The sequence below is a fragment of the Tiliqua scincoides genome, chromosome 5 (assembly GCF_035046505.1).
Source record: "Tiliqua scincoides isolate rTilSci1 chromosome 5, rTilSci1.hap2, whole genome shotgun sequence".
Classification (NCBI taxonomy): domain Eukaryota; kingdom Metazoa; phylum Chordata; class Lepidosauria; order Squamata; family Scincidae; genus Tiliqua; species Tiliqua scincoides.
In genome coordinates this window covers 32,498,841-32,511,994 of record NC_089825.1, presented here as the reverse complement: position 1 = coordinate 32,511,994, position 13,154 = coordinate 32,498,841, and the positions used below count along the sequence as shown (strand labels likewise).

General features: G+C 50.6%; 1 protein-coding gene across 1 annotated transcript in view; it reads left to right on the top strand.

Moving 5' to 3' along the window:
- AGMO (alkylglycerol monooxygenase) overlaps nucleotides 1–13,154 on the top strand; it is a 157,066-nt gene that overhangs the window by 76,038 nt on the left and 67,874 nt on the right. Inside the window, exons 9-10 of the mRNA XM_066629137.1 lie at nucleotides 4,709–4,843; nucleotides 13,006–13,122. Coding sequence (XP_066485234.1) covers nucleotides 4,709–4,843; nucleotides 13,006–13,122 — 252 coding nt within the window. The remainder of the gene's footprint in view (nucleotides 1–4,708; nucleotides 4,844–13,005; nucleotides 13,123–13,154) is intronic.

Here is a 13,154-nt window from a genome sequence, read left to right as displayed (position 1 = left end):
TCTCTCTCTCTCTCACTCAGGGGCAGATGTGGTAGCAACAGAGGGGATTGCTTTAAAAAACCCAGGGAGTGTTTGCCAAATTCCCCCCCCCCCCCCGATGATGCAGGCAATCACGAACACAAGCAAGCCTTCCCACCAAGCAAAGCATGAGATATAGCTTACAAACCTCTCCACACTTTCCTGGGAGTAAGCCCCATTGACTGCATTGGGGCTTACTTCTGAGTAGAAACACATAGGGCTGGACTCTTAATAATAATAATAATAATAATAATAATAATAATAAAACTTTATTTTTATCCCACCCTTCTCCCCAAAGGGACCCAGGGCGGCTAACAACATATAAAACAGATTAAAACATAATTTCACAACAGATAAAAACATATTAAAAAACACATTAGCAGAACCCATAAAAACAGTAGTCAGATAAAAGTCAGAATAAAAGAGCATAAAACAGCAGTTCTTAGAGGAATCGGGCCTGTAAAAAAGCAACTAAAAGATGTATAAAAGATGTTAAAAAGGCCATAAAGTCAGAAGGCTTGGTTAAACAACAAGGTCTTCAGGCCTCGCCGAAAGGTCTCAAGAGAGGGAGCCATTCTCAAGTCAAGGGGAAGGGAGTTCCATAAAGTTGGTGCCACTACTGAGAAGGCCCTATTTCTTGCCGCCGCCCTACGAACCTCCTTGGGCGGCGGCACTTGTAAAAAGGCCTTCTCTGATGACCTGAGAGGACGAGCCAGATTGTGCGGAAGTAGGCGATCTCTAAGATAACCTGGCCCAGAGCAGTATAGGGCTTTAAAAGATCAGCATCCCATGTGAAAGAAATCGGGCAGCTGGCAACGGGGAGGGCTCAGGAGGGGGATGCAGGAGGGGGAGGAGAGGAGATTGCTTTAAAAAACCCAGGGAGTGTTTCCCGAATTCCCCCCCCCCCGATGATAAAAGCTCTCCTGCTCCAGCAAGCCTTCCCAAGCAAGCCTTGGGAAGCCTTGGAGAGACAGGTGAGGGTGAGCAGAGAGCCGAACTACAAGTCCCAGAATGCTCCGGGACAGAGGAGCTTCCATGATGGTGTCCAGGGAGGGCTGCAGGAGCGGCAGCAGCGAAGAGGAGGAGGAGAACCTGCAGAGCTGTTGGGAGGTCGCCTGGAACACAGAGGGTGTGGCTTCCCAAGCAAGCTCACCATTCCAACTGTGAAAGAAGCAGAACAGCTGGCAACAGGAGGGCTGAGTACGGAGCAGAGGGGAGGGGATTGAGAACAGCTGCCTTAGTTTCCTTCCATCTGGAAGTGTCAGGCTGCAGTGTATTTGCATAACTCTATGGAATTTAGCACAACACATTTTTTGTTAATCGCACCGAGTCACGGAATGGAACTAACATGGATAAATAGGCTCCATCTGTACACCTAAATTATCTGCACCCAGCATAAAGCTATGACGCTAACATGAACTTTAAGAAACAGTAATCTTGTCCCTTTTTAATGAGATCATAAACCCTATGTTTTATTCTTTCTAAAGCTGGAGTCCTGTGTGCTCTTGAAGGAAGGTTTGAAAATTGCCTAGTCACTGTTCTGCACGATTCTGTGAACTCACAGCTTAAAGCAATCTAAATCACAACCACAATATTTTTATAGGGAACGCCTTTTGTTAACACACTTGCATTACTCCTTCAGTAAGATATACCTGTCATAGAAGCCCACAAGCAGGACAGTATACTACTCTCCTGCCATTGCTCCTCTACAAATTGTATTCAGAAGCATGCTACCTCAGAATCTGTAGGCATCATGGTTAGTAGCTTGTGAGGCCCATCCTCCATAAACCAGTCTAATCTCTTTTTAAATCCATTCAATTCCCAATCCTGTTTGGGTCTTGCATTGCCAGAACTAGTGTGAGAGCTAGGCCACTATTTTTTTGCATCTGGGCCACTGGACCCACTGCCACAAATGAGCAGCGGCTTGGAGCACACAGTAGTAGTTTGCAAAGGATCTGCCACTCCTGGTAAGTTGGCAGTGGGGACATGTTGTGAGCTTGGAGGGGATGTTAAGGGGAGTTTCAGGGCAAGGAGGAGGAAAGAAGGGGTGGATCGTGGTGGCAGGTGCTTGCACTAGGATCCTATCCCCTGTATTTGAACCTATCGCACCCCTTTCTCCTCTTGAACTTACACCATCTATATAGAAGGCCTTTGCAGAGGTAGGTAGAAAATACTTGTGCTTACCTCTGGCAGGCCTCCTGATTGCTCCCTTCACCATTGGATGCAAAGCACATAGGATGCCTGGGACAGGATTGGGCAATGAAGCTGGTAGCCATCACTACATCTTGTTGCATCTGACTCTATAGAACAGGGGTGTCCAAACATTTTGGCAGGAGGGCCACATCATCTGTCTGACACTGTGTCGGGGGCCAGGGAAAAAAGAATTAATTTACATTTAAAATTTGAATAAATTTACATGAATATTTTAGAGATGGAACTTATATGAAAGAATGAAGGTCTTGCAGCATCTCCATGCCTATAAAAGGCCTTGCAGAAAGCAAGACTGACCTTTCCTTCACTGCCACTGCTGCATCATAAACATGAAACAGCAAGCAGTGGAGGGAGCCCTCGTCCCACAGCTCAGGTGAGAGGTTAAACAGTCGTCCTCACACTGAGAGCAGTTGCGTAGGGCCAGCATGGGCTCCAGCAAGTCTCTGGAGGGCCAGAGGCTCACTGGAGACTGGGGGCTACCCGCGGGCAGGATTGGGAGCCCCCGAGGGCAGCAAGTGGCCGCCGGGCCGGGGTTTGGGCACCCCTGCTATAGAATAAGAAAAGGTTTCCACTTTGCAAGAAGTGAGATATGGTAAGGCAGAACAACTAATAATTTAATAATGAAGTGCTGTTTCACTGTCTCAGGGCCCAATCCTATCCAATTTTCTGCTGCTGGTGCAGCTGTGCCAAAGGGGCATGCACTGCATCCTGTGGTGGGGAGGCAGTCATAGACGCCTCCTCAAGGTATGGGAACCTTTGTTCCCTTATCTCAGGACTGTATTGCGGTTGCACTGGTGCTGGAGAGTTGGATAGGATTAGGCCTTCAGTCTGTATATGGAACAGGTGTTTCCTACAGAAATGCTCAGTGGTTTGGAAATGACAAAAAAGCTTACTGCTCAATCCTGCTCACCAATTATGCTGGCACAGCAACCACTGCTCTGGCATGTGATGTTGCCATAAAGCATGTTTGCAGCACCGCACCAGTAAGGACCGCTGTCGGGAAGGCAGTGCCATCCCACCAGCTCTGAGATGAGGCTGGCAGTGCAGGTAGATTCTGCACTGAGCAGCGCAGGGGGAGGGCATTGAGGGGTGTAATGGGTGGAAGAGTGTGGAATGGGGACAGATCAGTCCTGGGAGGGTTGTGGAATCGGCAGAGGAGACCTCTGCTATATCTTATTCTCCCTCCCAAGCCTTTTTCCCCAGCACAGGGCTTCTTGGAGTTCCACAAGTAATTTCACTGGTGCATATCCAAGTATGAGCAGGCTGGAGCTTGACATGGGGTAAGGGAACAAATGCTCCCTTACCACGAGAAGACCTTCAACCTGCTCCTAACCTGCACTGGATACATTGTGGGCCATGTGGCCCTGCTGCACCAGTGCTGGATAGGATTGGGCTGTTAGCCTGCCAACTATGCTGGCTATTAAATGTTATTCTCAAGGTAGTAATATAGATGATTTTGCTAAACAAACACATCGGTAAAGCAGCTACCACGTTTTCCAAACTCACAAAGAGAGTCTGGTCCAACAAGAAGCTGACAGAACATACCAAGATCCAGGTCTACAGAGCTTGCGTCCTGAGTACACTTCTGTACTGCAGCAAGTCATGGACTCTTCGCTCACAACAGGAGAGGAAACTGAACGCATTCCACATGCGCTGCCTCCGACACATTCTTGGCATCACCTGGCAGGACAAAGTTCCAAACAACACAGTCCTGGAACGAGCTGGAATCCCTAGCATGTATGCACTGCTGAAACAGAGGCGCCTGCGTTGGCTCGGTCATGTCGTGAGAATGGATGATGGCCGTATCCCAAAGGATCTCCTCTATGGAGAACTCGTGCAAGGAAAGCGCCCTACAGGTAGACCACAGCTGCGATACAAGGACATCTGCAAGAGGGATCTGAAGGCCTTAGGAATGGACCTCAACAAGTGGGAAACCCTGGCCTCTGAGTGGCCCGCTTGGAGGCAGGCTGTGCAGCATGGCCTTTCCCAGTTTGAAGAGACACTTTGCCAACAGTCTGAGGCAAAGAGGCAAAGAAGGAAGGCCCATAGCCAGGGAGACAGACCAGGGACAGACTACACTTGCTCCCAGTGTGGAAGGGATTGTCACTCCCGAATCGGCCTTTTCAGCCACACTAGACGCTGTTCCAGAACCACCATCCAGAGCGCGATACCATAGTCTTCCAAGACTGAAGGTTGCCAACATGAATGATGTTATTTCTTCACTTTTTTCTGTGTGTTTTTTTTGTTTTGTTTTAGCTTATATCTATTTTTTATTTCAAAAAGTTGTTCTCTTGGTGTAAAGTTTTCATATGTTGATGCTGGCTTGAGGGCACGCAATAGAAGCAAAGAGTTGCACTTCATCCCTGTGATGTTCCCTCTCCATAATATTCTTATCTAAAAATGTTTTCATGGAGCCCTCCTGTCTGATAATTGCATTCTTATGAACAACATGAACTCTTCATTGTTTTTTTCTTTGCAGTTTCATCATTATATTTATATATGGAACACATTTTGGAACATACCTGGATTCTGCAATAAGATTTATGTTTTATTCAAGGGGCCAGGATGGGAGCCTGGCAAACCAAGACTTGGAGATCCTGCAGACATACCAGAGGTAAATAAAATGTACATGACTGTAAATTCTTGATCCTATAAGTTGTGTTTCTATGAGGCTGAAATCCTATGCATACTTACTTGGAGGGAATAAAGTTCCAGTGAAATGAATAGGACTCATTGCTGGAGAAACATGCAGAGCATAAGCACTCATTATTAAAATCTCTGGGTATACTGGCCATAAAATTTGAAAACAACTAATTTATAAACATTTCATCCTACAATCACTTTCGACATCATCAAGCGTCCAAAGGCAAAACTCCACCATTCCAAGTAACACCATCATTATGCATAACATAAGTCTATAAATCTAATGATGTCAACAAGAAACGAAAATTCTGTTCCCTACATCAGTCTGAAACACAATTTACCATGCATTCCCCAATAAATACAGCCGACAACAGGTATGGGATTAAATGGGCCACTTTATTAACTTACAACAAGCGCAACAAGGCAAAATAGGAAACAATACCCAAACTAAGTGCGGGGTTCTAAATGGGGGAAACGGCCTAGCCGTCTACGTCCCCCAGTCTCATGGGGCGTCCACCCAACTCCAGGCGCAGCTCAATTGTTATTAAGCCCGCCTTTCACTGTCGCCCAAAGAGGGTAAGCCAGCCAAACTACTCTGCCTTCAGGTCACCCCTGCAAGGCCCCAAAGTTCAGACCAGGGGCTAGCCAGCCTGCCTCCTCGAGCCGGACAAGCATCCAAAGAGCGGTTCTGGCTCACCCCTGCCCTTGCTGGCTTAGATTGGACGCCGGAGAAGGTCTTCTGTCTACCCACCCCGCACTTCTACCGCCAGTGACCAGGACAGTAAGAGGTATTATGCAAACCCAAACACGCTCCATAGCCAGTCTGAGGTAGGCGAAAACAAAGCACCATCATATTGCCAATCAGATAATGCTCAAAAATTCCTACCCGGTCCTCCGTAGAACGACCAGCTAATCCCAGACTAGCTACAGGGCGGGTGGGAGGGGGTCGCTTCCAGGAACGGAACTGAGCCGGGTCTAGCGCCTGCGCGCTAGATCAGGCTCAGTTGTCCCGCCCCCCAAGGCCAGCCAGCCAATCAGCTGGCAGCAAAGCCCTGCTGCCGGCTGATAGGGGGTTTAGCCTGGCAATCAGCGCTAGCGTGCCCATACGGGCACGCTAGCTGCCTTTACCATGCATTCCCCAATAAATACAGCCGACAACAGGTATGGGATTAAATGGGCCACTTTATTAACTTACAACAAGCGCAACAAGGCAAAATAGGAAACAATACCCAAACTAAGTGCGGGGTTCTAAATGGGGGAAACGGCCTAGCCGTCTACGTCCCCCAGTCTCATGGGGCGTCCACCCAACTCCAGGCGCAGCTCAATTGTTATTAAGCCCGCCTTTCACTGTCGCCCAAAGAGGGTAAGCCAGCCAAACTACTCTGCCTTCAGGTCACCCCTGCAAGGCCCCAAAGTTCAGACCAGGGGCTAGCCAGCCTGCCTCCTCGAGCCGGACAAGCATCCAAAGAGCGGTTCTGGCTCACCCCTGCCCTTGCTGGCTTAGATTGGACGCCGGAGAAGGTCTTCTGTCTACCCACCCCGCACTTCTACCGCCACAAGGGAAGGTCAGCCTCGCGCTTGGCCTTCCCTACACCCAAAAAGAGGGCCAAGCCTTGTTGCAACTCTGAAAGAAAGCGCCCATAACCCATAGGAGAAAGGTGAACCCCATCGCCACGGTAAAGAGCAGGCTCCTCAAAAGCAATGCTGGGATGATGGATAGCCGCTCCACCAAGCTCCGTGACGACCCTGCCCAGGTAAGCGTTGACCCCTTTTTCGTGCTACCTCAATTCTTTTTACACAACTCGCCCAGTGCCAAATTCTCCTAGGCAGCATGTCAGACCACAGGATAGTAATCCCGGGAAACTGACGGACTAATGAGTCAAAATCCTTGCGGGCCTGGAGCCTCAAGGACATGGACGTCCTCTGACCCAAGTCGTTTTCGCCCAAGTGCACCATGATTACCTGCGGCAGGGGGTTACCAGCAATGTACTCCAAAATGGCTGGGCAAAATTGGCCCCAACACATACCCCTCTTGGCCAACCAATCAATGTGTGCAACATCACCCAGCGCCAGCTGAGAGCTGAAACTGGATGACATGGCATGCTTCCAGGCCCAAAAAACTATGGAGTGTCCGCAGATCAAGACCCTGGCGGGGCAGCTCCTTCGCGGACCTGTGGGAAAAAGAAGCACATCGAGAGATAAGCTCACTGGACAGGCCAAGAGAAAGGAGGAATCCTTCCTCCGCTCTAATACTCACTCCCATGGCCAGTCACGGACAGTGACCTGGTCCACCTTAGCTAACTTACAGGACCCCACCTACCCCCTGCGCCGACACTGGCGCGGCAAACGCCCTCCAAGCGCTGCCAACAGAGCCTACGCGGCTCTGACACATCTCGCCAACACTGGCGCGGCACACGCCCTCTGAGCGCTGCCAACAGAGCCTACCCGGCTCTGACACATCTCGCCAACACTGGCGCGGCACACGCCCGCTGAGCGCTGCCAACAGAGCCTACTCGGCTCTGACACATCTCGCCAACACTGGCGTGGCACACGCTCACTGAGCGCTGCCAACAGGGCCTACATGGCTCTGACACATCGTGCCAACCTGGCAGTGCACACATTGTGCCTGCTGGCGTTGCACACAGAGCCCTGGCGGCACCTTTCCGCACTTAGGATTTAAAGGCACCAGAGCGCCATCTACCGATGCGCCTGATGCCCTGGGGGGAAAAAACCAATGCTGGCTGCAATGGATGCTGCCCCAATCCTAAATGAATGCTGCCCCAATCCTAAATGGATACTGCCCCAATCCAAATGAATGCAGCCCAAACAATTCAGGCCGCAGGCCTAATTGAGACTGCGCTCGTTTAATAAATGGCCCGAAACTGGTAAAGGGGAAGGGGTGGGGCGATCCTCGTGGCGGAATAGCGGGCCCACTCCTGCAGGAGCCATTAAGCAGCACTGTTCCCTGACAGATACTGGACAAAGACACCGGCTCGGAGCCTGTTACAACTGAATCCACTGCCCACGCCCTAACTGGTATATTATGGATAAACTCCCAGACCGTGACACACAGTCCCCCCACTGAAGGACTCTGTCAGGGGGGGGCAAACCGTGACCTAACCAAAGCAGCCGTGGGGGCCTGGGATCTGGACACAGCCTGGCCGCAAGGCCAGCAGCCAAAAGCGTTCCCCCTGAAATCGAGAGAGAGCGTCGGCCATGCTATCTTCAAGCCCCGGCTCATGTCTGGCTGATAAAACAGTGGTGACAGCAAGACACTGTTTGACAAAGACTCTAACCAGATTCATAACCCGGGACCCTAGGGCGCTAGTCAACATCCCTATCAGCTTATCTAATTTGTCCTCTGGCAGGCGGTTGGTCTGTGTAACCGAGTCCAAATCGATACCTAAAAGGTGAGCTTGCCAAGGCCCTCTGTCTTCTCGTGTGCCAGGGGGACCTCCAGCTGCTCACACAGCACTGTAAAGTCACCCAGGAGCCGAGCACAGACGCCAGACCCAGATGGTCCCATAAAAAGTAGTGGGCAGTGGATCGTAACACGGTTCTGAAACGCACAGTCATTCCAAAATGTACTGGACGCCTCAAATTCCGAACAGGAAATTGAACACCCCATTGGCAATGCCCTATTGTCTGGCAGAAATCCTGGGGGTGCACTAGAAGCGATCAAAAGGCAGACTGAATATCTGCCTTGGCCATCAAGGCCCCAGGGCCACACTTCTTGAGGCAGGCAACCACCTTGTCTAAAGAAGTGTATCTGACTGAACACCGGTGGGTCGGTATCCCGTCATTTATGGAGGAACGCTTTGGAAAGGACAGGTGGTGAATCAGTCTAAATTGGCCCTGGGCTTTTTTAGGCACCACACCCAGGGGGGATACCTGCAATTCCTCCGTGGAGGAACCGCAAACGGTCCAGCTACTCTACCCGCTTCTAACTCCTTGGCTATTTTTACCTCGCACCACCTCCTCCATGTCAGTCACTGACCGGAGGTTGCAAGTGAACGTGGGGCTAACTGGAGGCGGGGCTAGGATCTCGAAACCAAGCTGAAAACCCTCAAATACTCTGGCTGCAGAACGATCTGTATAAAATTGCAGCCAGTAAACCAAGGAGGGAATCTCAATTGGCGTCGGGCCCTTTGCCAACACCAGTTGAGGGTCCACCACCCGGCTTTTTACCACGGAAGGGGCGGAAACCTTGCCGTGGTCCACTGATCCGTGGACATTTTGCCACGGGATGCCCAGCCCCACACATGGGGCAGCCATGGGAAAACAAACATCCTGGCCTGTTGCATTTGCCAGTGGCATTAAATTGGAAGCAAGCGTGAGGGGATTGAACCCACTGCGCACCCTCAGGTGACGCAGGCTGCTCGGGTCTGGAACGAGCAATCAAATGCCCGCTATCCACCCTATCCCCCAACGTTGCCCTAGCCGGCAGGACTAATTGCACCCAGAGTTCCCACTGGGGTATAGTCCAGTCCAAAGATGGGTCCTGCGCGGCTCTGATGCGAAATTGACGGTCATAAGCCATCCAAGCCGCACCAGCATGATCACGCAAAGCACGATGAATAATGTCCAGGTATTTGAACAGTTTCCCCACCTTTTTGGGGTGCAACTGGACAGTGACCCCAGCATAGACAATGAACCCATTCGGCCAATTGGTCCAATTCTTGTCTATCTTCCTCTGCCTGACGGTTTCCTCGTCACGCACAGGGTCTCCCACTTTGGGGGTAGGCTCAGGCTCAATGTGAAGGAGACTGAACATGTCCACAAAGTCACCCCGCCATATCTTCTCCTTGACCGACATGGCGAGGTGAGAGCCCAGAGGGATGGCGATGATGCCATACGAAACCGTAGGCTTCTCCCTCTCCACCACCAATCCCAATGACTCTTCCCCCCAGTCCACATCCTGCTGGTCCAACTCTGTGTCGGCCGTGGCAGGATAATGATCACACTGGGGGGGGGGGTGCCCTGCTTGCCCTGGGACCAGATTTGGGACAGGGATACGTCCGACCCAGGGCCCAGGGGTACTGGGGGTAATTGGGCCCCTGCCAGAAGGAAGGAGGCCCCCAAGGAGACCAGGGCTGATCTGGTGCAGCCCGGCTAGGTGCCCAAGGAATGCCTTCCTTGTCTTCCCACACAGACTCTGCACTGTGAACATAGACAGAGGGTTTATGGATTTGTGCTATTATATCTTTGAGCTAGTTTTATCATAACCTATTTTAACACCAAGAATGCAAAGAGGGAAAGGGCCTAACAGATTTCCCTCCGAATGCAATAAAATGACATTTCTGGCTTCAAAACAAGGGCATTTCCTGAGGAAATGTAAATCTGACATCCTGCACAAGTCAGGTGGGCATGAGCATTTGACTACGCAGGAGGTGAAATAGATCGGAAGTATTGAATCTGGGCATTGGGAATAAGCGCCTGGGTTTCCCACTAATCACCCTAAAATGCTTGGCAACTGTAATCTCAAAGTCTGGGGAATAAGCCTACAACACCCAGAATTCCCAGGCATTCTCAATGGTATAAGCCTACAACACCCAGAACTCCCGGGCATTCTCCATGGTATAAGCCTACAACACCCAGAATTCCCAGGCGTTCTCCATGTTATAAGCCCACAACACCCAGAACTCCCGGGCGTTCCCCCTGGTATAAGCCTACAACACCCAGAATTCCCAGGTGTTCTCCCTGTCCAGCAGTAACCAGGCCTGGCCCTTGCCTAGTAACAAAATGGCCCTGGGCCCTTATGGGCCCCCCCGTGCCATGCGGCCACCCTAAAATGCCTCCACTGCCCATAAGGCGTGCGGAGCCCGCGGCCTCCTTGCCGGGTGTGCGACTATGCGGGCGAGCCTCAGCCTCCCCCTGCCTCGCCTTTCGACGGGCCTTTTCTTTTTGTCTCACGTCGTAGCAAGCCAAGGCCTGCAACTGTGGCATTTACTCCTCATCATACGATAAGGAGGAAGGGAGGGGAGGGGGGGGCCATGCTAGAGCTGTCTTTTTGGTGGCCTTGCCATCCGACTTCTGGGCTTTCTTCCCCATGTCCACCCCCCAAGTGAAGGAATATCCCCAGTGGGGCCCCCCGCCCCCTGTGCTCTAAGTTTTAACTGGATACAATACGCCTCAGCAGTCCGGAATCTTGGCCTTCCGCGCTGTGTCAGCAGACCGCTGTGACTGGAAGTTGCCCAACTCTGAAAATAAGAGACCCTTTTGGCAGTTGGGGCCCACAAAATGGCCGACAGGCTGTATTTAAATAATCAAAATGGCGGAGCACCATGAGGCAGGGCCCAAAATGGCGCCCAGACACGAGGCACCCCCCCAATGGCTGCCAAAATGCGCCCCAACAGGCAGGCCCGCCCCAGGAGGAACGTGGGGCGGCTGCCCACCACGGGCGCCTGCCGCCCCACCGGACCCCCCAAATTGCACCCGCAGCCGCGGGGTGCGCAGATCTGCGAAGCGCTGCAGCCCCGCGGCCGGCAGAGCGCGCAGCGGGCCGCCCCCTACCGCTGCCGCTCGGACAGAGCGCACAGCGGGCCGCCCCCTTCGATAGCACCCTGCAGAGCGTGCAGCGGGTCACCCCCCCTGACGCCGTCTGCAGAGCGCGCAGCGGGATGCCCCCTCAAGCTCTCACGGGGCCGCTCCGACGCTGAGCCCCGGAGCTAAAGTCGCAGAGCGCGCAGCTCAAGAGAGGCTACCCACTGCCCGAAGTGACGGGAGCCTGCAAGCGCGGATCTCCGCGCCTCAAGCCCCGTCGTGGGGCAGCCTCTCTCCGCTCCTGGATAAGCGACCTACTCGGTCGCTTCCAGGAACGGAACTGAGCCGGGTCTAGCGCCTGCGCGCTAGATCAGGCTCAGTTGTCCCGCCCCCCAAGGCCAGCCAGCCAATCAGCTGGCAGCAAAGCCCTGCTGCCGGCTGATAGGGGGTTTAGCCTGGCAATCAGCGCTAGCGTGCCCATACGGGCACGCTAGCTGCCTTAATTGGGATTCGGTTCTATGGATTTAAGGGGGAATTATTTCCAAGTACATGAATCAGTTGACCAAATTATTATTAGTTGTAACAGTATTTATATATACTCCTTTTCAAAAATCTTCACAAAGCAGTGTACAGACAAAACTAAATAATTAAATGGTTCCCTGTGCTAAAGGGGCTCACAGTCTAAAAAGATGCAGAAGAATACCAGCAAACAATAATAAAAAAGACACTGGGGCCAGTTTCTCTCTCCCTGCTAAACATAAGAAGAACACCACTTTAAAAAGTGCTTCTTTCCCGTTTCAGGGGATGCTAGCCTTGAAATTTCCGAGAAGATAAACTTAAGAGATAGAAAATTTTATCCATGTGTTATCAAGGTGCTTTTTATGAGTGTGTAATTAGACAGGATAGTGGGAGATCTGTAATAAGATCTATTGTGATTCTTCCAGAGGGTAAATGGATTTCTCCCCCCCCCCCCATGGGTTCAGTGCTATGATGGAAGAGTTAATCCTTTTTTGCCATGCTATATTCTAACCCAAATTGCCCTGAGAGCTGCCATTTGCTCCATGAGGCAAAATAGTCAGGTACATGCATGTTTTGCCCTTGATAAATAGCAGATAAATAGCAGATAAATAGCAGATGGTGCAAGGTGGGGTGTAGAAATTTGGTCTGGGAAAACAGCATAAGGAAAAGGTTTAAAAACCTCCCAGAGCATGTATTTCCAGTCTAAACCAGGGCTTCTATGGCTATATTTTATTTTAAAAAACCAAATTTCCAGCATTCACATCTGGTTTGATCCTCAGATTGGTATGTGAGATTCCAGTTCGCAAAGTATCCTCCATCGTGTGGAAGGTTTAGATGTATTTACTATTTTTATGCTAACAACAACATAAGAGAGGAGGGATAGTATTGTGTAATCAGATATCCAAATAGTGAATTGGATAACCAAACCAAGTATGCAGATATTGTGACCCCTTGAAGTAAATGAGTCCTGCAGATGAAAGTCTCAAAGAACCTTCAGTTTAAAAGGAAATCTGCAATGAAATTATAAAGACAATTAATGTATTTTAACTATTGGGAATAAAAATGAGAGGAAAAAGTAATTGATGAAGAAAATTACAAAAGTCTTATATGTATATACTTTTTTTAATGTAGATCACTGGAAAAGAGGTTCCCTACAGCCCCAAACTGCCAGTCTCCCTTTGTGTCTATGTAATAATTCATTTCATCTTAATGCTGACATGTTATACTGATTTGTTTGCAACAACATCTGTAAGTAAAATTCAACTTTACTTAAGTTTACT